This window comes from Talpa occidentalis, unplaced genomic scaffold, assembly GCF_014898055.3.
Source record: "Talpa occidentalis isolate TD23 unplaced genomic scaffold, MPIMG_talOcc4v2.1 talOcc4.5, whole genome shotgun sequence".
NCBI classification, from domain to species: Eukaryota; Metazoa; Chordata; class Mammalia; order Eulipotyphla; family Talpidae; genus Talpa; species Talpa occidentalis.
The window spans coordinates 64,922,334-64,949,326 of NW_023604861.1; the positions used below are offsets into that span (position 1 = coordinate 64,922,334).

At 38.8% G+C, this 26,993-nt stretch overlaps 1 protein-coding gene across 6 annotated transcripts in view; it reads left to right on the plus strand.

Annotated features, from left to right (window-relative positions):
* CRYL1 (crystallin lambda 1) overlaps positions 1-26,993 on the plus strand; it is a 168,404-nt gene that overhangs the window by 112,012 nt on the left and 29,399 nt on the right. For all 6 annotated transcript variants that reach the window (XM_037527363.2, XM_054701442.1, XM_054701440.1 and 3 more), the window contains one exon: positions 23,311-23,472. In XM_037527363.2, the coding sequence (XP_037383260.1) occupies positions 23,311-23,472 (162 nt within the window). The remainder of the gene's footprint in view (positions 1-23,310; positions 23,473-26,993) is intronic.

Sequence of the window (26,993 nt, forward strand, 5' to 3'; positions counted from 1 at the left end):
TTGCACTAAGACCTTCAATATGATGTGTAATAGATGTGGTGAGAGATGAATTCTTGCTTTGTGTCCAGTCTTAAGGGGAAATCTTTGGTTTTTCACCATTATAGAATGATGTTATCACAGGATTTTGTTGTTACCCTTTATCATGTTAAAGGAGTTTCCTTTAACATTCCTACTAAGATTTTTCTTCTTCACTCTGTTTATATAATGAATTAAGTAGTCAGATTTTAAAAAGTTGAAAGACCTTTGTACCCCTGGGATAAACTTCATTTGGTCATAATGTATTATATTTTGTTGAGAATTTTTATGTGTTCTGTATGAATATTATTTTCTTATAATGTCACCTGGTTGCTTTCATAATGGATGGTTCTCTCCTCATAAAATGGGTTGGAAGGGCCTCCCCGGTGGCGCAGTGGTTGAGCGCTGGGTTGCAAGGCTGACCGAAGCCTCTGCGGCGCCAGTTCGATCCCCGGCTTCTCCCCAGCCACTGGAGGAGGGTCCTACATGGCGCACAGACCTCTCCTGCCACCCGCTGCTCCCCTCAGCAGTGTACTTCGGTCCTTCTGCCTGTTCTGCTCCCTGCTCTGGCTCTGGTGAATTCTCTCACCCTCCCGGGCTTCTAACTGTACCCAATGCTTGTATAAATAAATCTTTAAAAAAAAAAAAAAAAACCAATAAAATGTCCAGCTTTAAAAAAAAAAACAACATTATAAAATGAGTTGGAAATGTTTCCTTGTCTTTTTTCCCAAAATACATTCTGTAGAATTGACTGTAGCTCTTCTTTACATGTTTGGCAGAATTTGCCAATAAAAAACTGGGCCAGAAATTTTTGTCTTCACAGTTTTTTCTTTCTTTTTTTTCTTTTAATTATTTTCTTTTATATATTTTTTACATAATTTTTCATTTTTGCACAATGTATGCATTTTCATCTTGGTTATATTCCCCATATAATTCCCACCCCCCTTATTTTGACCCTAATCCCTCCTCCTCTCCCCACCCCCCAATAGTGTGTCTCTGGTTTATAGTTGCTTGTTGATTTTGTTTTTAGACGACAAATTTATTTATTTTTTTTACAAGACATAGACTAATGAATTTTTTTAATTCTCCTTGATTAAGTGTTGGTGTATTATATCTTTCCAGTAATTAGTCCAGTCAATCTGTAGTTTATCTTTGTATAAATAAAATTGCCTATACTATATTTTCATTCATTTTAAGACTACTGGACAAGTTGTAAGGTATTCTCTTTCATCCCTGATGCTGGAAATTTGTATATTCTCTCTTTATATTGGTCTATCTGCCTTAAAGTTTATCGGTTTATTCTTTTTCTCCAAAAAGTTAATTTCATTTATTTTCTCTATTTTTCAAATTTCAATTTCATTGATTTCTGTTATTTTCATTAATTCCTTCTGCTTTATTTGGATTCAGTTTGCTCTTCTTTTTCTGTTTTTTTCCCCCCCAAACTCCAAAAGAAACACTTTTTTTTTCATTCAAGATAATTTGGAAAATATGTACACGTACATACAAAGAAGTTAAATTCACCCATTATCGTATCATCCCATAATAGTCAGTGTTGAATGTATTCATGTGCTTTTCCCCAATATATTTTCTTTTCAATGTCCTTCCTTCCTTCCTTCCTTCCTTCCTTCCTTCCTTCCTTCCTTCCTTCCTTCCTTCCTTCCTTCCTTCCTTCCTTCCTTCCTTCCATCTTTCCTTCCCTCCCTCCCTCCCTCTCTTCCTCCTTCCCTCCCTTCTTCCCTCCCTCCCTCCCTTCCTCCCTTCTCTCTCTACCTACCTGCTTCTATGGGCCTTTGACTATTATTATTATTTTTTATTATTTTAATAAATTTCTTTATTTTGAATTGAGATAATATTTGGATACTCCCATAAGGCATTACTACTGTAATGCACCTACGACCAAGTCAACCATAGTCCTTCACCATAGTCCATTGTGCTTTTCTCCCAGTTTGTTCATACCCCTCCCCAATGACCTCTCCCACTTGGGGCTTCAGTTCTCTAGTCAGCTATCAAGGATTTGTTTTTAAGCTTGTCTTTATCTGACCCTTAATTTAGTTACTTTGTATTCCAATATTAGTAACACCATGTAGTATATATCTTTCTCCTTCTGACTTATTTTACTTAACATAGTCCCCTCTAGCCCCATCAATGTTGCCCAGATGGCATGAGTTTATTTTTTGTTGTTGTTGCTGAGTAGTATTCCATTGAGGATATATGCCACATCTTCTTGATCCACTCATCTGTTTTAGGGAACTTAGGTTGTTTACATAATTTGGCTGTGGTAAATAGTATGACCAGAAGTATGAGAGTGAGAAGAGATCAACACGGTGGTGGGGAAATGCTGTGAGTAAGTCCTCCCATAAAAAAAAAGTTAATAGGGAGGAAAAGTGGCAGGTCCTGTGAAAACCAGGACACGGAAGATAAACGGGCAACTGTGGCAAACTGCCCAAAGAGGAAAGTTGCTATAAAAGAGGATGAAAAGAGAAGAAAGCTCAGAACCCTGCTACCCTCCCCCACCCACAAAGCCAGTACATTCCAACCAACAGAAAGAAACCAACAACAACAAGAAGAACAAATTACGGATCAAGTGGGACTGTGAGTGGAAAGGAACTATTACAAACGGCACAGCACCCGGTGAACAGGAATTGTGGAGAACCATGCAGGAATTGCCATGGAGGTGAGCGAATGGCTCTGGGCACCATTAGAGGAAGATGAGGACTCCATGGAGAGACCTACAAATTGCCCAAGGCCAGCTAGTAAGCTTGTGCAGAAAAGCATGCGTGTGTGCTTGAAAAGCATACGTGGATCATGGCTGCCCAGGTCCCTGTGCCCGCGACCTACGTTTGTCAGGGAGACGTGTGGGAACCATGGCTGAGGTGAATGACCTTCACTGAGTAATCAAAAACCAGGTGTTCGGGCATGGGAGAAGGGTGCAAAAGGCTCCATTTCTGTGGGCACTGAACAGGGCTACCTCCTGCATCCCAGATCTGAGGACTTTTGAACTGAGACCCAGAGCACGAAATTCGCAGTGTGGGATCCCCACGATGCATGACACAGGACAGACACAGCACCCCACGCCATTGAGCCATTCCACGCCACGCCACCCCCACTTGGTTCCCCAGAGACCCATGGTGGAGGGGAGGGGAAGCCCAGCTCTGGAAGGATACTGGGAAAGATCTCTGGTGCCATCTAGTGATCAGAACAAATTCACCATCCTTTTTTTTTTTTTTTAAAGATTTATTTATTTATTTATACAAGCACTGGGTACAGTCAGAGGCTTGGGAGGGTGAGAGAATTCACCAGAGCCAGAGCTGAAAGCAGAACAGGCAGAGTAACGAAGTACACTGCTGAGGGGAGCAGCAGGCGGCAGGGGAGGTCTGTGAGCCATGTGGGACCCTCACCCGGCGGCCGGGGATCGAACTGGTGCTGCAGAGGCTGCGGGCAGCTTCGCAACCCAGCGCTCAACGGCTGTGCCACCGGGGAGGCCCAACGAACTTCTTAATAGTTGGAAACCAAGGATCCCAAAACCATGCTCAATCTCTGAGAGGGGGTGGGCCATGCAAACAGGGGTAAGAAAGGAAACAAGAAGTGGAGCAAGACCCCTCTCTGGAACTGAGAGCCAAGCACAGGATTCAGGGCGTGGGACACGCCATAACAGTGGCAGCTGTCATTTTGGATGTGAGACCCTGAGATTGAGAAGTAGAGCACAGAATTCAGGACATGGAATCCACACAGCAGTGGGCACAGCAGTGGGCACAACACCAGATGAATACGGGGCACATACAGCACCCAGGTTGAGCAGCAGCACCTGTGTTGAGGTGCTCCCCTGTCCCCCTAGGTTTGTCAGAGAACTACAGGGGAAAAGCTCAGGTCAGCAAGTACAGGTCTGTAGTGCCACCTGGCGATCAGAGCAAAATCACCAACTAGCTGATTCCCTGCTAGAACTGAGGAATTAAGGAGGGAGGGAACTGTAAGAGACAGTGCCCAGTAACACAGCCACATCATCAACACCCTAGTGGATATTGGCCTACCAGTGCCAGTCTCAATCTAGTAAACAATTTCTGACACCCCTGAAGGAGCAATCCAAAGAGATGCCTGCCAACACCAGTGGCACAATGTCCAATGCATAGAACAAATTAGAAAGCAAACAGCAGGGAGAAGGAAAAATACAAAAATAACCAAGCAAGCCCGCAGGAGAGGGACACACCACAAAAAGAAAATCAGTCACCAGAACTCAACAACAATGACATGGAAGAACTTCTCTGCCTGTCAGATAAAGAATTAATAATCATCATGATTAAAAAGTATGAGATGAGACAAATAATCAGTGAACTAAAGAATGAAAATGAGACCTTAAGAAAGGAAATAAAAGGAGGAGACTAAAAGATTGCTGGAGGATACAAAGAGCTCTTGGAAAAGCATTGAAAACAGAACCGAGGAAATGGAAGAACAGATCAGTACCCTTGAAGATAAAGAAATAAAAAGAACCCAAAGAGAAAAAGAGAGAGAAGTGCAAAGGAAGAAGAATGAGAATACCCTTAGACAATTATCAGACTCCATGAAGAGGAAATAGAAGAGTTATAGGCATTCCAGAAGGTGAAGAGAGAGACAAAGGATCTGAGAAATTACTCAAGGAGATAATTGAAGAAAACTTCCCAAGCATGAAAAAGGAGACGAATATAGACATACAAGAAGTGAAAAGACCCAATTACCACAATGAAAAGAAACTACAGCAAGACACATAATGGTAAAGCTTGCAAGAGTCTAAGACAAAGAAAAAATAATGAAACAGGTAAGAGGGAAGAAACAGATAACTTATAAGGGAAAATCACTCAAGTAACCTCAGACTTCTCTAATGAGACACTGTGGGCAAGAAGAGACTGGAGTACCGTATTCAACAAACTTCATGACAGCAAATGCCAACCAAGAATACTTTACCCTGCAAAGCTCTCCTTCCTCTATGAAGAAAAAATATGAACCTTCTCAAACAAACAGAAACTCCAGACATTCATTACAACTAAACCCCCACTCCAAAAAATTCTACAAGAAGTCCTAAAGTCAAAACCAACAGAGGAATGATCAAGAACAGAATAAAGCAAGGAATAAAATCACAAAAGAGACAAACTGGCAAATACAGATGCCAACATATCATATTAACTCTAAATATAAATGGATTAAACTCATCAATAAAAAGACACAGAGTAGCACACTTGAATAAAATACAAAATCCATTCTTCTGCTGTCTCTGGGAAACAGATTTAACCACAGAAGATAAACACAGACTGAAAGTAAAAGGTTGGAAAACAATCCTACAAGCAAATAGACCAAAAAAGAGGGCAGGAACAGCTATACTTATATCATATGAAATAGACTACAAATTAAAAAAGGTAAAAAGAGACATAGATGGACACTACATTATGATCAAGGGGACAATACATCAGGAAGATATAACACTCATCAACATATACTCATCAAATGAAGGAGCACCAAAATATATTAGACTATTATCAGCTCTGAAAATGGACATTAAAGAAAATACATATATAGTGGGAGACTTCAACACCCCACTCTCACCAACGGACAGATCAATGAGACAAAAAATAAACAAAGACACTAGAGCACTAAATAAAAACATAGAGCTCATGGACTTAACAGACATCTATAGGACACTGCACCCCCCAAAAAAAATTCGAGTACATGTTTTTCTCAATCGCACATGGATCATTCTCCAGAATTGATCACATACTGGACCACAAGACAAACATCAACAGATACATGAAGATCAAAATCATTCCAGCCATCTTCTGTGATCATAAAGGCATCAAATTAGAAATAAATCACGAAAAGGAAACAAGGAACCCTACCACTTCATGGAGACTGAAATCCACACTACTGGAAGACCACTGGACTCATGAGGAGATCAAAGAAGAAATTAAAAAATACTTAGAGTTTAACAAGGAGGACACCACTTTCCAGAATTTATAGGATGCAGCAAAAGCAGTAATAAGAGGAAAATATATAGCAATACAGGCTCACATCAAGAAACAAGAAAGAACTCAAAGAAACAACCTAACCTCACCTCTCAAAGAGCTAGAAAAAAACAACAAAAAAACCCTAAAGCCAGTAGAAGAAAGGAAATAATAAAAATCAAGGCAGAAATAAATGAAATGAAAGTTATTAAAACAATCCAAAAGATCAGTGAAACCAAAAGTTTGTTCTTTGAAAAAATAAACAAAATAGACAAACCTTTAGCTAGTTCACACAGAAAAAAATGGAAGAAAACACATATAAATAGGATTATAAATGAAAGAGGAGAAATCACAGCAGACTCAGTAGAAATCAAAAGAATAATCAGAGATTACTGTGAACACTTATATGCAAACAAATTCAACAACCTAGAAGAGATGGACAAATTCCTAGAATGATATAATCATCCAAAGCTGAAGAACACCTAAACAGACCAATTACAAGCTGTGAAACTGAGGCAGTAATCAAAGTATCTCCTAAAAACAAAAGCCCAGGCCCAGACAGCTTCACAAATGAATTCTACCCAATATTCAGCAGTGAATTAGTGCCTCTGCTACACAAACTCTTTAAAAAATTGAAAAAGAAGGAATACTACCAAATATGTTCTATGAAACCAACATTACACTAATACCAAAACTAAACAAAAACACCACACAAAAAAGAAAATTATAGGTCAATTTCCCTAATGAACACTGATGCAAAAATTCTCAACAAAATCCTTGCTAACAGAATCCAATAATGCATCAAAGGGATAATACACCACGATCAAGTGAGATTCATCCCAGGGGCACAAGGATGGTTCAACATACGAAAATCGATCAGTGTAATTCAACACATCAACAAAAAGCAAAATAAAAAACCGTATGATCACATCAATAGATGCTGAGAAAGCATTTGACAAAGTCCAACATCCATTGATGATGAAGGCCCTTGAAATTCTCCAGATAGAAGGAACATACCTTAACATTTTAAAAGCCATATACAACAAACCCACCGCTGGTATTATTCTCAATGGCGAAAAGCTGAAGACCTTTCCTTTAAGACCAGGAACAAAACAAGGATTTCCTCTCTCACCACTGCTCTTCAATATAATACTGGAGGTCCTAGCCAGGGTAATAATAGAAGAGAAACACATACAAGGAATCCAGATAGGGAAAGAAGAAGTAAAACTATCACTATTTGCAGATGATATGATAATATACATAGAGAACTCTAAAAACTCCACAAAAAACTACTCAAAATAATCAACCAGTTCAGTAAAGTAGCAGGACACAAAATCAGCAAATATTGCAAAAATCAGTAGCCTTCCTATATACAATCAATCAGTCTGAAGAATAAGAAATCAAGAAAACCATCCCTTTTATAATTGAAACAAAAAAAATCAAATACTTGGGAATAAACCTTACAAAAGAGGTGAAAAGACCTATACAAAGAAAAATCATAAAACACAGTTAAAAGAAGTAGAAGAAGACACAAAGAAATGGAAAGACATCTCCTGCTCATGGATTGGAAGAATTAACATTATTTTAATGTCCATCCTACCCAAAGCAATATACAGATTCAACTCTATTCCAATAAAAATCTCAATGACATTCTTCAATGAAATAGAACAAATACTGATGAAATTCATATGGAACCACAAAAAACCATGACTAGCCAAAGCCCTACTGATGAAAACAAAGGAGAAAAGAGGTATCACACTTCCAAACTTCAAGCTATACGACAAAGCCTTAATAATTAAAGCAGTTTGGTTTGGTATTGGAACAAAAACAGACACATAGACCAATGGAACCAAATAGAGAGCCACACTTATGTGGACATCTGATCTTTGACAGAGGAGCAAAGAATATACAATGGAACATGGATAGTTTGTTCAATAAATGGTGCTGGGAAAACTGGACTACTACAAAAAAAAGAAACTAGACCACTATCTTTCACCATGAACAAAAATAAACTCAAAGTGGATAAAAGAACTGGACATAAGAACTGAACCCATAAAATATGTAGAAGAAAATATAGGTAAAACACCACAAGACATACATGGCAATAACATCTTTAAAGACTCATCACCCAAAGCAAAGATAGTCAAGGAAAAGATAAACACCTGGGATTACATCAAACTGAAAAGATTTTACACAGCAAAAGAGACATTAACCAAAACAGAGAGACAACTCAATGATTGGGAAAAAATCTTTGAACTCCAGTCAACTGATAAGGGACTGATCACAAAGATATACAAAGAACTGACACAGTTCAACAAAAACAAAATAAACAATCCAGTCAAGAAATGGGCAGGGCCTCCCCAGTGGTGCAGCAGTTGAGCGCTGGGCTGTGAAGCTGCCCGCAGCCTCTGCAGCACCGGTTGGATCCCCGGCCACCGGGTGACGGCCCCACATGGCGCTCAGACCTCTCCTGCTGCCCGTTGCTCCCCTCAGCAGTGCCCTCCATCTGTCTGCCTGTTCTGCTCCCCGCTGTGACTCTGGTGAATTCTCTCACCCTCCCTCGCTTCCGACTGTACCCAGTGCTTGTATAAATAAATAAATCTTAAAAAAACAAAAACAAAAGCAAAAACAAACAAACAAAAAAAAAGAAATGGGCAGAAGAACTAAAAAGGAAAAATGCAAATGGCCAACAGGCATATGAAAAAATGTTCAACATCCTGTATAATCAGGGAAATACAAATGAAAACCACATTGAGATACCACCTTACACCAGTAAGAATGGCACATATCAAAAAATAAGCAACGACAAATGTTGGTGAGGATGTGGTGAAAAAGGAACTCTCCTACTTTGCTGGTGGGAGTGCAAACTGGTCCAACCACTATGGAAAGCTGTCTGGATGTTTCTCAGTCCACTAAATATAGAGCTACCATACGACCAGGCAATTCCACCACTAGGGAGCTACCCAAAAGACGCAAAAACATTGATTAAATAGAGCTCCTGTGCACCTGTGTTTATTGCAGCACTATTTACAATAGGTAAAACGTGGAAACAACCCAAATGCCCAAAAATAGATGACTGGATCAAGAAGATGTGGTACAGGGGCCTCCCCGGTGGCGCAGCGGTTGAGCGCTGGGTTGCGAAGCTGCCCGTGACCTCTGTGGCGCCGGTTCGATCCCCGGCTGCTCCCCAGCCACCGGAGGAGGGTCCCACATGGCGCGCAGACCTCTCCTGCCGCCCGCTGCTCCCCTCAGCAGTGTACTTCGGTCCTTCTGCCTGCTCTGCTCCCCGCTCTGGCTCTGGTGAATTCTCTCACCCTCCCGCGCTTCTGACTGTACCCAGTGCATGTATAAACAAACAAACAAACAGGTAAAATAAATAAATAAAGCATGCCTCTATTAAAAAAAAAAAAAAGAAGATGTGGTACATATACACAATGGAATATTACTCAGCAATCAAAAAAGATAAACTCATGCAATTTGCAGCAACATGGAGCTGGAAGGGATCATGCTCAGTGAAATAAGCCAGAAAGAAAAGGAAAAATATTGTATGGTTTTACTTATAGGTGGAATGTAGAGGAACTAAATTAGGGATCAGGGGGAAAAAGTAATTATAATAAATTAAAAATCAAAATCAACAGGCAACTATAAAACAGAGACATTCTGCAGGGGAGTTGGAGAAAGAAGGCTCAAAATAGGGGTGGGAAGAACACAAGGGACTATGGTGAAGGTACACCGGTGAATTGGTGGTGCGGATTTCATGGGGACTATACCTGAGAGGAGAAAGCATACATTGTACAAAAATGAAGAATGATAAAATATATATAAAATAAAAAAAAATAATTGCTAGGGCCTCCCTGGTGGCACAGGCGGTTGAGCACAGCACTGTGAAGCTGTCCCCAGCCTCTGCAGTGCGGGTTTGATCCTGGGAGACTGGGGATATACCCACATGGTGTGGCAGAACTCTCCTGTCTCATCTGCTGCTCCCCTCAGCAGTGTATTTCAGTCAGTAATTTTGCCTGTTCTGTTCCCCGTGCTTTCTCTGGTGAATCCTCTCACCCTCCTGCACATCTGGCCTGTACCCCAGTTCTTGTATGCATGAATAAAAATAAATTTAAAAAAATGCTAGAGTTTGTGTTTATAATTGAGTACTTGCTGTGGGACTAGCATCATGGCTAATAGCTGAAGGAAAGGGAGGAGTATTAGCAGGTGGTAACAGAGTCCTGCTTGCACAGTGTGGAATAGATTACAGTAGCTGAGTCCACCTATCACATGTATACCTAAAGAAGGGAGATCAGTTCACTTTCAGGGCTTCCTGTTATTGCAGAATTTGGGGAAGGTGGAAACATCAACAAATGAGAAGAAATGGTTTATAAAAAGAACAGTTTTGTAGTCTGTGCTATCTGGGAACTGTTAAATATACAAGTCCAGGAATGACTAGGATTGCCCCATAACCTGCTTGAAGCAGGGATATGCCTTGTGTTTTTTTCTTTTGTCCTATTTAGACAGAGTAAATATGTATTATTTAGAAGAGAGTAAATATGTATTCCTTGATCTTGGGCAGCATTGTATGAAATTGAGTACTACATTACAGACATTGTCATTTATTAGCTCACTGATTTAGTAAATATTTACTGATTGCCTCCTTTGTGTCAGAAACTATTCTTGGAACTGGGGATATAGCAATAAACAAAAAATCAAAACCAAAATTGCTGCTTCATGGAGCTTACATTGTTGAATTCTGTTTACAGTACGGATGTTTAAATATAATGAGTTTCTAAATGTCAATTCAAAGATGTACTGTGTTCTAATATTATAATTTTCTCCTGCATGTAGAGATATATCCTTCTTTTGTATAGAAATCTAAAACTTTCCCTTCTCCCCCAGTCTTTGAGTTTTTGCCCTGTGCACCCTCGTTGTGGTCATTTGCTTATTGGTCATTTTAAAGTGTATGATAGGTAGGCAGGAAAAATTCATTGCTTAGTGAATTAACATCATCTAAAATTAGCACTGCTAATTATAATCCCACAAATAAATTTGATGTTTTAGAACCATTTTACAAAATGATGTGGTTTACTAGTGTAAACTGAGTGATTTTGTCGGTGGGGTACTAGAATTATACTATTTCCCTGTGGATCATTAGAATAAGGAAAAGAGCATTAAAGGTTCTTTGTTTACCGTCACATTTATATAATGACTGGCACTAGGAGAGGGACCAGATTACATAAATTTGAGGTGTGTATGAAGAATCCATATGAATATGCCCTGAGAAAGGGAAAGAAATGTGGGTCTAGTATATAGATCACTGATTTGAGCTGTGAATTTGGTTGAGGCTTTCCAGGGAGAAATTATTGTTTGAGAATAAATTATTGTTTGAGAAACAATAAATTATTGTTTGAGAATAACGGGTCCTGGGGACCCGTTCTTAGTGACTGTATAGAGATTCTTCTCCAGATGTTTGCCATGTTATATTCTTTTTAAATAACTGATTTTGGTATTGATTCTCTATATTTGAGCTATAGTCTATTTTATTGATTTTGGTTGTTATCTTTATTATAGTGTTTTAAATTTTTCCTTAGGCTTGTTCTGTCCTATTTTTGACTTTCTGAATTGGATGTTGGGCTTATTTCTTTCTAGGCTTTCCTAAGAAAAGATCAATAAATTTCTCTTTAAGAATTGTTTTAGTTGTAGTCAACAAATTCTGATATGTGTGATTTCACTACTGCGCAGTTCTAAGTATATCTTATTTTCCATTAGGATTTCACTTTGACTCAAGTACTATTTAGAAGTTTATTTTCAATTTTGCAAGTATATTGGGTCATTTATTGTTTGTGATTTCAGTCTTCCTTGCATTGTAGTTAGAGAAAAAAAGTATATATGATATGAGTCCTTTGAATTATTGAAAGTTGCATTATAATTTAGTACATGGGAACTTTTTATAAATGCTCCATGTTCTTTGGAAGTAATGCATCTTTTCAGTCTCATTGGAAGCTGGGCTCTATGTGTCCAATAAATCAGGATTATTAATTGAGTTGTTTATTTTTTTCCATGTGATTATTGAATTTTTGCATGCTTTATTAATAGTTGTGGGGGGGTGTCAGTGTCATACTGCAGTGGTAGGTGTGTCTAATTCTCAGAATTGTTAATTTTTGCTTTTATTGTCTTGCTTTCTATATGACATTTTAGGTCATTTCCTTAACTGTCTTCCTGTTCATTAATTCTCTCTTCATCTATGTTTATCCTGTTGCTTAACCTATTCAGTAATTTTATTTATTTTTAATTTTTAAGTATAATTTCTATTTTATTTTTCCCAGAGGACAGTTTGTCTTTAGTCCTTAAGAACTTAACTCCTTTATATGGGCTTTGGCAGAGGTCATGTGGCAGCACCCACAGGTCTAAATTGGGGTGAGGGTGTTCAGTCCTTCTGGATTTCATGAGAATAATTCCTTACCACTTTGCTCTGAAATTACTGCATGAACTATAGTTCATGCAGTAATTTCACATACAGTAATTTCACATACAGCTTGGGAGCCCATAGATATCAAAGAAATGTTACTGATGCTGTAACCTGTCCTGTGTTTTGAATGATGAAATTATTAGTTTTCTTGTCCTTGGTCACACACTGGCTGGTAGTAACTGGTACAGTAAGTAGGCAACACGTGGTCACAATCTAGTTTTTGGTGTGGCCATTGTTTTTTCTTGACCATCTTGGTGGCAAGTATCCAAGAACTTAGTCATTTTGTTTCAAAATCTGGTGTCTAAATGTTCTAGTTAGTGATTCTTCTTGCCTGCCTTGTCTTTCTGGGTTTGATTCCTTTGTTATTCTTTTTATTAATTTACACATAGCTTATTAGGTGATCCTATTTTTCAGTTACACAAAATTCTGGGCTTTGTTATCTGATCCTGGTCTTACTTCTGTCTAGGTGGTTTCATCTGTTTCATAATTTTGGGTTGTGACTTTTTCCCTGGGGCTCTTTTCTATGAAACCAAAACCTCTTTTAGCAAATATCCATCCAGAATATTTTTATGTTTGTGTTTATTGGGCTTATCTCTAGTCTGAAAGCAATTTTTATATTACTTCTTAGCTTGAGGGTATCCAGGGTATGATATAATTTTGAAAACCTGGAAATTCAAGCTCCTGAATATGAATTCACATATAGGTTTACCTCTCCCTTCACCCTTTGATTTCCCCAGTTGGCACTAAGATCAAAACATTCTTTCCTACCTTGTTCCTCAGCAGATGGATTTTTTTACTTGTTTGCCTATCAGTTCATTGAAAATATAAGCCTTTGAGTATCTTGCCTTTATCATAGTAGTCTTGATCCCAACTCCCTGAATCTATGACCCATGTTTTCCTCTCCTCATGAGAGCATTTGAACTCTCTATCCAGACCACCAAAACATACTTCACACTAGATAGTCATAGCATTACTTCAGTGCTGTCTATCGTGGCTTTCAGCTTCCTTGCTTGTTTCACCTCGGAATCTTCTTTACTTTTCTGAGAGCTCAACTATTCATGATATCTCCTGCAGAGGAAATAGTTGTAGGTTTCCTGGTACATTATATTGCCAGAACCAGAAGTCCCCATCAATTTTATGAAGGAAATTTCTGTTAACTTATATACATTCTCTCAATATACCTTTTTAAAAAATTTGCCATGAATTTGCCTACTCACCTTTGTTTTCAGGGTTATATTTTCTTTTTAAAATTTCTATTGTGGTAACTATTGGGGAAATATGATAAGGGGGTGCTATTTTAGCTGAATTCTATTGTAGGACAAAGGTCAGTTTTCAATAAGCCCACAGAAAGAGCAATAAATACACACACACACACACACACACACACACACACACGCTACCTTTATAAATTCATCAGTTGTCTTTTCTGAATGGGAGGCTGAATATAATATTCATATCATATTGCCACAGACAAGCCTTATATTAGACATTGAGGGCCAGATTACTATCAGTTTTATACTAAGTAACTACAAACCCACGAAAGAGATCAAAGAAGGAGCACTAAAGAAAATGCAACTTGATTCTTTTAGAAAGAAAACAAATTTAAAATAAAATGGACTAATGTTGACTATCACATATAGAATTATAAATTTCTCTTTTTAAGTAAGATTCTATTCTTGTCAGGGACATAGATAATGAGAAGTAATTATGTGGATAAAAAAGGAATCCATGAAGATAAATATAGGTTTCATTATCACAGATAAAGAAACAAAGTTTCTGCTTAAAAAGATAATCATTTGCACTTTTAAAAATAATTATAAAATTTATTTGAAACTGACTAATTCCATCCTGCCAAGTAGAAATAAAGATAAAATATAGAAGTTTACTTTAGTATGAAATCCAATTGTTTTCTATATATATATAGCTAAATAAAACAAATATAATGTAAGAATATTGTATACTACGTATATTATTTAAGTAATTCCAGTTTTTTATGAGTCTTCAGAAAATATTTTTTTATTGAGGTAGCATTGATTTACAACACAGTATATGATTCAGAGGAATAAGATCACACCTCTTTAGATGTATGTTACCACACCCACACACCTACACACACCACACACACACCGAGGAACCACACCCATACCACCAAAGTGCCCACAGTCCTTCACGATAGTCCATTGAGCCCCATCCACTTTCTGCTCTCCACACTTCCTCCTAGCCTACCGTTGCCTCAATTTTATAGTCATTTCTAGGGTTTGTTATTGATTTGGCTTTATCTGACCCTTTTTTCTTTGTCTGTATTTGATATATGAGTGAACTAAACTGTATTACTTGTTCTTATTCTGACTTATTTCACTTTGCATAATCCCTTCCAGCTCCATCCATGTTGTAAAATGCAGGAGTTCATCTTTACTTTTAAGCTCAACAGTATTCTGTTGTGTGTAGATACCACATCTCCCTGATCTACTCATCTGTGTTTGGGCACTTAGGTTGTTTCTGTATCTTGACTATTGTGAATAGTGCCACAATGAACATCTTCAATATGGAAACACACCATGCATTTTTTTTGTCATTCCATGTTCTCCCTACCTGCAGAGTTTCCTCAAAAAAGTCTGATATAAGTCTGATGGGAGTACCTTTAGAGGTTACCTACATTTTTTTCCCTAGGCACTTTCTTTTTTCTTTTTAAAGATTGATTGATTGATTGATTGATTGATTTATTTATTTATTTATTTATTTATTTATTTACACAAGCACTGGGTACAGTCAGAAGCGCGGGAGGGTGAGAGAATTCACCAGAGCCAGAGCGGGGAGCAGAGCAGGCAGAAGGACCGAAGTACACTGCTGAGGGGAGCAGCTGGGGGCAGGAGAGGTCTGCGCGCCATATGGGACCCTCGCCCGGTGGCCGGGGGTATCGAACCGGCTGCAGAGGCTGTGGTCAGCTTCGCAGCCCAGTGCTCAACCGTTGCGCCACCAGGGGAGGCCCTCCCTAGGCACTTTCAATATTTTTTCTTTGTCTTTCGCAACTATATATATATATATATATATATATATATATATATATATATATATATATATAGTCTTGTATACTTAGTTCCTTACCCAGGTTTGGGAAAATTTCCTCTATTATTTCTTTGAATAAGTTCTCTGCTCCCTTCTTTTCCTCTCCCTCTTGTGGGATACCCATTATCCTTATGTTGCCTTTCCTAATGGTGTCAGATAATTCCTGAAGTGTCTCTTCATTTTTTACTTTATATTTCTCTTTCTACTTCTACCTTTGTTTTTGCGCATTATTCATTTATTCAGTTCTCTGTTTGGTCTGGTCTACTGAAAAGCAGAAACCAAAAGGTTGGCATTACAGGCGCCATGACAGGCTTACCCTTGGCCGCTTCCCCCACTAGGCCTGAGTTATAATCTCCTTAAGTCCCAAAATTCCTCTAGAGCACAAACAACTCTGAGAAATGGGCTGTAAAACTGTCACGAGCAAGACAAACCCATCAATCAGTAACTGGCCAGAAACCCCTGCAGTAGATAGATAAGAATGGAATGCTTAAACCCTGCATGAGCCAATCTTAAAACTCCAGCTCCAACTTCTGCCAAGGCCACCCAATCATCTCTTAGCACTGTTCAAATTTCCTGCCGCTATAGCAAAGTTCTATAAAAACCTGGTGGAAAAAGGAGCTCGGGGCTCTCAACCTAAACCCGCTGCGTCGGTGATGGTGGAAGCCCAAGCTCGAGCTTGTCAATAAACGACCCTCTTGTGCTTGCATTAATGACGGCTCTCTGGTGGTCTTTGAATTCCGAACTCCGGCACAACACTAATTCCGCAGCTTGCTACAGAAATTTTTCTCTCTTCTATTAATCATTTTACATCCTGTACATCCCTTATTTTCTTATTTAAATCTTAAGATTCTATTTTCTATTCATTATTGTATTCCTCATGTCATTCATTTCTTAGTCTGAATTTTAGCGTATCTGTTTTAGCTTTTCAGAATTCTCTTGTATCATTTCAGCTTTCATTTTCTTATTTTCTTCTATATCTTTGAATTTCTTTATCATGACAATTTTGTACTATCTGATAAGAAAATAAAACCTTCCATATGTTTGTGTCTGGACTCTGGAGAGTTGTTCTTTCCTTTTGGTGTCAGAATCCCTTGAGTTCTCAAATTGCCATGTGTTATTTTTTTTTGTCTTCCCATTTTCCTGTTTCAGGTCTTAGAGATTAGAACTCCTTTCTCTCTCCAGCAGGTGGTGCTTTGGTTTTTATATTTTGGATATTTGTCCTTTCCAGGCTTCCATAGGTCTGAGATATAATCATGCTGCTGCTGAGACAGAGGGTGGGAGAGGGGCTTGAAGAGGTCAAGCCAGTGATGTAGATGTTCTACAGGAGGGACAAGTTTATGTTTGTGGCACAAACTGTCCTTGTTCCTGCTAGGGTCATCCCAGCAACTCCATATGTATTTCTTCTCAGTCAAGGTTGTGTGCCTCCACAACATTTGGATTTCTGTTCTCCAAGGACCACCAGAAAACAGCATTAGTTTGTACAGCAGCCCCTTCCCTTACAACTACAGCCTCTGAGCATCTCTCTCCTCCTACTTCTTGTTCACCGAGGCATGAATCTCCTCCATGTTCCTTCTGGTGCAGTCTGCATAGTCTCTGATGTCCAAGAGGTGCTCCAGTTTTCCCCCAAGCTACAGGACTCATTGGATGCAATACTCTGCTGCTTAATTGAGATGATCCTCTAGGGAACAAAGCAAGGAACCTCATCTGACCCCATGTTAGATCCATCCTTCATTTATTCAGTTATATTTAACACAAACTTTTCAAAACTGTGCTATACTTAAACTGTAGGTATGAATGATTTCTTTCACTTTTTGGTTTTTCCTGTGGATAGATATCAAGTAAAGATACAAACAACTGTTGCCTTGATGATATTATTCCTGTTGAAAATACTACAAAATAATTTTACAGTGAAATACAGACATATACATGGTTGCAAGTGAAACTAGTTTTATATTTAAACAAACCTGAGTTTTCAAAAAATGAGGATGTTTTCATAAAACTGTGATTGTCTTCCTAACAAAATACATTGAATGTAAATTGTTACTTTAGTCATAGCAATTACAGTGTTTTTACTAAAAACATCCTCTTAAATTATTTTCAACAAGAAATTTTATTTTAATTTCCATGTTTTCTTCCTAAACCTCACAAGGAGACTCTGCCCCTGCTCTCTACTCTTTTGAAAACTGTTCCATCATATACAGGTCACTGATGGAAATGCATTGCTTATGTGTTCAGTATAATGACAAAAAAGTTATATAATCTAAATTTTGTAGTCCTCTGAAAGTCTCAATTCTCAATTGTAATTTGAAGATATTCTTCCTAATAAGTGATCTTTACAACTGCTGTGATCTTGTTGCTGAGAGTCCAAACGGAGCTACTTGCCATTTATAATCCAAATATGAGAGGTAAGAATGGGAATTAGGAAAGCTAGATTTATTCAGAAAATTGGTATTCTGCAAAGATGGTACCTCACATTTTCAAGAAACCATTGAGAATCTTGGAGCTTGGGGTAGGATTTTTATAAGGGTATCTTGAGTTTTCACTGGTCAGTGTGACTGTTAATGTTCACATTGTTATGTTCACTTTAGTTTTTTTTTTTTTTTTACATTTTATCAACTTATTTTATTTGCCATTTTTCTTCTTAAAGTTCCTTATGCCTTAGGTAATCCTTTTCTAATTTGTGTTTTATTATATTTCCAGAACTTTGTTAAATAAAAAAACTTTGTTAAATTCATGTCACACATCTTGCTCATCAGAAATATTACTTAGAAATATAGTTGCTACTTGCTGGCTCAGATAAAATTAATTTGTTTTTTTTTTTATGTCAAACATTTTAACCTAATTCTAAATAAATGATTTCATAAAAGGTGCTCACTCCCTTTAAAACTCATTGGAATGAGGATGGGGATAGACACATCACCAGGACAGAATTAAGGCAGGTGCCAATTGGGCCATTCCCTGTGGTTACCCTGAGAAAGGACTGCTTTTTAAAACAAACAACAATAATCCTTGTAACCTTGACATCTAATCCCCAGGAAGTAACATTCCTAAATACTGTCTACATTGACTTTGGAAAATTCTCTCTTTATTGGCTATAGTTTGTTCGAGGTTATAGTAAAATTCTTTTTAGGATTTGTAATATGCTTTTTAAAAATACCCTTACTTTGTTAAGAAAAAAAATGGACATAGTAGTTGATGGTGATATTGAAAACTGTTACACTCTTCCTTTTTTCTTGACATATAATAATTCTATTTTTGTATGTAATTATGATGTCTACCTCCTGAAAAACCTTGACATAACAGTCCATTAACCTGATAGAATTTTAAGATTGTGCTCTTGGAGGAAATAGTGAAGAGAAACTAGTGGTGTTAGAGAGATTAAAGTAAGAGGAACTGGTTAGGAACTAGAAAGGACCAGTGCTAACAGACAGGCTTTTTTGTGTGTCATTTCCATCTTCACCTTGAGAATGAATTCCTTTCTGCCATGATTACTATAGAATTTTAGCTTATTTGTCTTTTCATCCCAAATCTTTCCCCCCTCAAACTGGCTAATAGAATTATGTATATAAGATATATTAAAGCTGAAGCCTTCTGATTTAGTTTTTCTTTTTTTCTGGAAAGCAAATTGAAGATTGTTCCCAGATATATTGTGATAGCAAATGTCTACTCTCTAGCAATAGGATGCCTACTAAAATGCCTGAATTGATTTTTTAAAAACTTGAAAGTTTTTTTCCCCATAAATATATTTGTTTTGGAAAATGGAGTTAGAGTAGACTTATTGGAGAGCTAAAACATGGTGGGGGTGAGGGATGGTAAACAGGATGTGAGTGCTCATCTGGCTTCCTTTGCCTGGGAATTAATTATGGAGCACATTGATTTGCTGTGACTGAGCACGTTTTTTCAAACAATCCTAATGATTTACAGGTAACTTTTAGTGATAATAGAACACTGAAGTTTATAAATTACTTTTAAAAACATAAGTTATAGGTACAACTTAAAAGTTAAGTAAACTATAAACCATCATTCAGTTTCTTCCTTTTGAGAAGGGAAGGGAAAAGGGAATGTTTAACTTAACCCTGCATTGTTATCTGATACTGCCTGAGATGAGTAAACTCCTTTTGATGATGAATAGATGTGATAATTGGGAACTTACATTGTGGTTTAGTTGTCCCCAAAGTTCTGTTTTGTTTGTCAAAATCAGAGTGAGCTTGCTGACCACTGTGGTTGTACATGAGAACACCGTTTGTTATGTGTGGTGCCTCTGCACCACCTCAAAAATAGTCACCACTTGGAAATGCTGTCAAAGTTTCATCAAAGGACTCAAGATAATTTCCTTTGGTTGTGATAGAATTTTTGCTAACACTAGACATTTGGTGGCTTTCTCTAGAAAGCAACCCTGAAACACAGTCGTGATAGAGTACATGGTGGTAGAGTCTCACCTGGTCATATGACTGTGGTTTAGAGAGAGCAAGGCCTCTCGGCAGCTAGGTTCTCAGTTGTCTCTTTGTTTGATATATGTGTTCCTGCTTTTTCTCCCAGCCCCCTTAGGGCAAAGAGACTGTAGCTTCTCTTAGCTTTGTAATCAATCCCAATGATGAAGGTCCTGATTATTAGTATTTCAGACTCCTTTTCTCAGTCAAGGGGTGTTAACTCCTGAAAGAATAGCAAGGAAATGAACTCAAGGGTCAATTTGGATAGGGTCATCCTAACACTGGCCCAGCAATTCAAACACAGTTGGCTTACTATTAAAAACAACAAGACTTCAAGTAAATGTGCCATTAAAAATTCTTATATAATTGTAGCAGGTTTGGGTTTCCTCTGGTTCAAGTTTTCTTGCCTCTTTGATAATCAGACAATCTGAAGAAAGGCATAGAATTTCAGGGGAGAATCTGCATGAGAGACTTACAATAAGGCCATTCACAGGATTCTTTTATTAGCTTAAACAGTATCTGCATCATTCTTAGTCTCTGGCTTTACTACAAGGCTCCATTTAAACTTAACCCAACTTGCAGACTTAACTGATCCAGGAATTACTCAATACAGCCAGTCAGCTACTGTAGCTCTTTTACCCCTTTTGATAAGAGAATTTAACACAATGGGCTTTACAGTTCTTAAATGACTCCATTTCTCTCCCTGTCTTTGAGATGTGGTGCTTATACGACATTTGTTCTTAATAAAATTCTCATGGCTAGATTATACTTTTTAAAAGTATGAACAAACACGATCTTGACTGCCTTCCCCTCTTAGAATAAAACTTAAAGACTTGTAGAGGATATAGAAGTGGTATTCATGTGTCATAATGTTTACACAGCTGATTTCAATATATTAGACATTATTATTAGCTATTTAATATTAAATCAAACATGAAAATACTTTCTTTATTCTTACAATTACTACTATTGTAATTATTAGTAGTCTTTCATGAAAGGTCTATGCAGGAGACCGGAATGCAAAAACCCACCAGGAAGTCCACCTGGGGACAGGAATGCGGAAACCTGCCTAGAGGATTCAGACAATGAGCCTCCCTCCTTCCCTACAAATCTTTTCTCAGACAAAGAACCTCCACCCGCACTATGAATCTTTTCGCACCTTACAAACTGCCCCCCACCATACAAACCCAGTTTCCCACCTGACCTCTCCTCACCCTATAAAAGTAAAAGCCTGCCTCCCCTGACAACATGCAGGACTTCACTGATCCCCGCCTTGGGTCTGTGAATTCTGCCCGGGAGCAATAAATTTTCCCTTCCTTTGAGGAAGCTTGGCCTGGCTCTTCTTTATGGCTCCGAACCTTTCACTTCAGCATTGCACTTTCTCTTTGCACACTTCAGGTTATCTGCTGGTATTTATGAGATTTCTGCCACCACAATGCTAATATACTAATCAGGACAAACTTGGTTGATCCATTAATAGCTGGGAGGAGGAAGGAAGGTGAGACCCCTGGCATTAGAGCGGAGGTCCCTTGAGGATGTATTTGGGAGCATTGCATACGTACAATATTGACAATCCACATTTTGGAGCTACACCTCCAAACTTTAGCAGGAACAAGAATCATCAGAATGACTGATGAAAATACCTGGATCTCTCCCTTAGAGACCAATTCAGATAGTCTTGGCAGAGAGGCCTGAGAATTTACACTTTTAGTAAGCATCCTATTGATTCTTGTGCTGATGGTTATGGCAGAATCATTATCCATATTCACCAGACATTGTTGGGAATTCAATATTAACTGTTGCCCCATGGGACCTACTTTGAGTAAAATGAACCCTGGAATTGTTAGAGGGAAAAGGATGTCCTAAAGCTAATTCCATACAGGCTTTGTGGACTCCACCCCCACTCCAGACCAAAGCCATCAGGACATTGGGAAAGACAAATCCCATCACCACCAAAGGGAAGGTTGCTGGAACCTGAGGGTGGGTTTAAGCAGCCAGGTTTGGTATAAAACCAGACATGTGGGCTTTGGGGGGGTTCCCTTTTTGGCTCCCTGCCAGCTCACAGTGCTCAGCCAACTCTGAGAGTGCCTTTGGGTTTTCAGGTGGGCGGATTGGGAAGGACGCATTTATTTCCCTATTTTCTCCCTGAATTGTACATTTCCTCATTTCCCTTTCCCTTGTAAATAAACCTTTTATTAACCTTTTGTGTGTGCCTGTAGTGGAGTATTAATAAGTCCCTTATAAGTGCGCGGGTGAGGACCCACAGCAGGGCAACCCGTTTTTTATCGGGCCTGCTCCGTAACAGTATGATTTCCCAGAGGCAATGGTGGCAGAAGGGGGTAGACACCACCGGCATTTCCAGTGTTCAGCATCATTCTTCAGTCGCCTATCCCTCTTTGACACTGAGTATATCACTTTCCCGGGACATGCCTCACCTGTGGGCGGGCCTGGGTATTTGGGAATGTCATCTATTTACAAGGCAACTTTGTATGTGATTAGAATTTCAGAGTGATTGTTCCCTGTAGTATTTAATTCAAAATTTCTTCCTTCTCCTCCTCTCCTACCCCATTAAAGTAACTTTAGATTTTTAGAAACAAAGGTCTTTTTCAAAAGGATTTCCAATTAGAAATGGTTTATTGGGCCTCCTTGGTGGCGCAGGGGGTTGAGCACAGCACTATGAAGCTATCCGCAGCCTCTGCAGCATGGGTTCGACTCCCTGCCAGCCAGGGAGAGACCCACATGGTGCGGCAGACCTCTCCTCCTCTCAGCAGTGTTTTCAGTCCTGTCTGCCTGTTCAGCTCCCTGCTCTGTCTCTGGTGAATACTCTCACCCTCCTGCATCTCTGGCCTGTACCCCAGTTTTGGTAAGCATAAATAATAAATCTTTAAAAAAAAAGAAAAAGAAATAGTTTCTCAAGACGTCTTTTGCAAATTAGGGTGTAATGTGTTTGTTCATTTTATGGAGATGAGAAATTTCCTTGAAGATAAGTTGATATGATGGTCAGAAAAGATAAGGAAAATATGTGGTGATGACAACAATTTGATGTTTATAGTACTTTGCCTGAAGTGCTACTGTATATTCTGTTTGTGGAATCCACCCTCATTTACTTGGCAGATTTTTGTATTTGGGAATTATATTTTCTAGTTTGTATAGGTCTAAAAAGTCTCAGTCTACCAACTGAAAATTCTTATAACATATGTATCACCAGTTACCAGAGTTTTCAAGATATGTCCTATTTTGGGGGCATCTTTTTTTTTTTAACTTTTGTCAGAGGGTTTTTTAATCGGTTCATTTTAAGAAAGAATCAAACACAAAATGCTTTGTTTGCAGCTGATTAAGGGCAGGGATCACGAACAGTAATTGAGTATGTCCTTTTTAGGAATGTGTTCCAGAAGACCTAGAACTGAAGAAGAAGATTTTTACTCAGTTAGATCAGATCGTCGATGAGAAAGTTGTCTTAAGCAGCTCCAGCTCCTGCCTCCTGCCCTCCAAATTATTTTCAGGTTTAAGACATGTGAAGCAATGCATTGTGGCTCATCCGGTGAGTATGCTACACCTGGAGAAGTATCTCAGTGGGTGATTGGAAGCAATATAGTTTGAGTATTAATACACTAGTATTTTTTAACTGCTTTATTGGGTTATAATTCTCACATCACACAATTTGCCAGTTGAAATTATACAATTCAATGAGCTGTTGTAGTATGTTTAGAGAATTGTGCAGTGCCAGAATTTATTAAAAGAATTTTATCCCAAAGTTCCTTGGATTATATATGTATATCTAATGCATAATGGGATAAAGTGAGCAATACTTGCAGGCTTTCACTATCAAGTAACTCCCTGTCTGAGGAAACAGACTACTAAATAAATAATTTCTCTACTAAGGAAGCGGGGCTACATTTTAAAAAATATATACAGTGAGTAGGATTTTGCAGTTTATCTGCTTATATTATGTAGTTTGCTAAACCCAATTCAGAGCAGAATCGTTTTTGTTAAAATGCAGATTCCAGGAACCTACCTGAGATTCTGATTAGCAGTCTCACTACAAATACCTCCTTTCCCTTGTTTTTCTTTTCTACCCATTCTCTATAATTAGCTGGAGTACATTAGGAGGCGTATTGGACAGTGAGTTCCAAGTTGGCATACAAACAATAAATCTTTTTGAGATTGAAGTGTTAATATGAGGGGGAATATCAGAAAGGAGATTCAAGGATTACTCGGTGGAGGACATTTGAGTGCTGACGTGAGCTCAGGGTGATGTTGGAGAACTGGGACAACCTGTTAGTACAGAAAAGCTAACTCCGCTCAAGTCATAATAAAGATGACAGTACACCAGGCTGACCACACCCTCAGCACCACCAGACCAGCAGAGATTATGGTTGGAGACTACACTGAGAAGCCAGGTCAGATTGGACAGGATCAGGTGGGCTGAAGAGGAAGGAGGGTGCTTGAGACTGGGAAATAGCATGAGCAATGACCCCAAGCCAAGAGCAAACATAGAGTCCCGCTTGACTGGAAGAACCAACACACTTGGGAACAGAGAGAAAATGTGGACATGGAGAGCCACAAGAGTCATGGAGAGTCATGAGTGTTAACCCCAAAGAACTGGGATTTGCTTAGGTAAACAGCAGTATTGTGATATACATGAACATGGCTCTTGGAGGATAATAGAAAAGTCTTTGAATTTTGCAGATAGCTCAGAGAGAAGAAAAATTGCTCACAGGTCTTGGGAGGACAGTATTCCAAGCATGACTGAAGGGTTCTAGGATTGAAAGAAGGGATATTCTGCTTTCTGTGCATGAGTAGTTTAGAGTGGGGAGAGAGCAGGTTAGCTTAGGGAGGTGAGCAGATTGTAGATGGCTACCAGATTTTATACTCTAAGAAGGGGTCAGCTTGGATCATGATTCACAAGGCATATGGTTCCAACTGTTCTCATACTAAAATATGATGTACATTGTGAAAAATGTTTATAAGGAAAATTAGACCCATAGAACATAGAAGAAAGCCAGTCATGTTTAGTTACCACAGAGACACAAATGAAATTTACCACCAAAATAACCTTAAGTGAAGCAAACACCAGGTCGCATGAAGCCTGTGGTATCTTCACTTATATGTTTACCTTTTTAAAAAAGGATCTTAGAAACTGCAGACCACTTACTAGATTGTTATCAATTGTTTTTGAGAAAACTGTAAGTCTGTTGCTTAAAAGCTTCCAATTTCTAACCAGTGTTTTCTCTTCTGAGTTGGTTAAAATAAAACATAACTAAAGTTGTTCAGAAAATACCTCCTAAGTACTTTGAAAAGATTTTGACCACATATCTTCAACTTTAAAGTACCTGGTGAATGAGATCACAACTTATTTACTTTCTCTCTGTCACACCCAATACTGTGCCTCCAATCTGGTAATAACTGTTGAATAGTCACATTTCTCTCCCTCATACCATTCCAGTATTAACTCTAACTTATTGAACCAAAGATGAACAGCATAGCAAAGTAAGTTCAGACCTTATTTTAAAAATTATCTCACATTACTCTTATAAATTATTTTTAGCCAAAATCAATGTTATCTAAAGCAAACCAAATAACCCAAGTTGGCTGTCTCTGGAATTTTATTTTCTTAAAATTCTTCTATGCTTGTGCTTCCTACCTTTTTCTCATTCCACTGACCTTTAGGGGAGTTGAATAAAAGCATCTTGAGTAATTCAATCTAAGATGGAAGGACAGTTCTTAAAGAATCCAGAGCCATTTATAATCTTTGAGAAGTTACAGGTTTTCCATTTAGCCCTCCAGGGCAGACACAGGGACTCAGTGCATCAACTCACTTGCTGCCATTGCTCAGTTATCTGGGATTCTTTGCCTAGACAGGAAAAGGACAAAGGGAAAGGATGCCTTAACCTGCTTCTGAAAGACTCTTGCAAAAGTGGATAGTCAGCAGTTACAGATTTCTGTCTCCAATCCTCTACAGAAAAGCCATCAGCCACCAAGTTTGGACCTCACCTATGTTCTCTTGGGCACCTTTTCCACTTCAGGAGTTGGAATTTAGGGTATCTCAGCCATGGAGCTTATGGTGGGCTTGTGTTCCCAGTACCCAGGTGGTTTGGATGAAATTTCAGAGTGGGTTCCATTAAGTAAGGCCAGGAAATATGACAGGCTCAGGAAGAGGGTGTTAATATACCACCTCTCTTTGCCTGGCATTCTGTCTCCCATATGTTTGCATGTTGCCTTTCCTTGTGTGCCTCACCTCCCTGGGGTGGTGTAGGGATGACTATTCAGTAGACGGGACTTGTTTATTGGTGATTGTCTGGAAGCTAAGTTTGGCTGCAGCCTCTCTTGGTTCTTAGGATCTGTGTTAGCAATCAGTCAGAACAACCATTTTTTTCAATAGTTTCAGCTACTTTAAAAGGTTTCCCCTTTTTTCTTCCTTATTTCAGTGGAGGAAGTGATGGTTTGATGGAGCCTGTGGGGGCCCCCTTAACCATCAAGTGCTCTTGGTGTTTTTCCTGACCATAGATGAGGCTGCCTGGGAAGAGGTAGAGGGATTGAAGCCTTGAGTGAAGGAGTTCCTGAAGGCACAGCATGCAGGTGGCCAGGCAGCCACAGGTTAGATGTTCTCAGGAATCATATGGGACCCTGTCTGCAGAGGCACTAGGATGCCCCCGCCTGCTAAACCCGGTCTGTGCTCTCCACCTGACCCTGAAAGCATATGCCTTAATGCAGTCATCATCTTTGGTGTTCTAGTCATGGACTTGGGTTTATAGGGAGTGTCTCTCTGCCCCCTGTGCCCTGCATGGTGCGGCCTGTTCAGTTCCTAGCACCCTCATTCAGGAGCTGCTTCAGCTCTGAGCAGGAAGAGTTCAGGAAGGGATTCAGCCCTCTCAACCAGCTATAAACCAGAAGTCTCCTTTATATTTATGCCCATTTTATAAAGAGGAAGAGGAATTCCCCTGGACTGAGTGCCCCCAGCTCACGCCCAGGAGTGTGAGTAAATGAATTGCAAATTCTCTTCAGGAAATAGGGACAGTTTGCCTTTCCTCTGTCTGCCGAACTTTGGTTAATCTGTGGCAG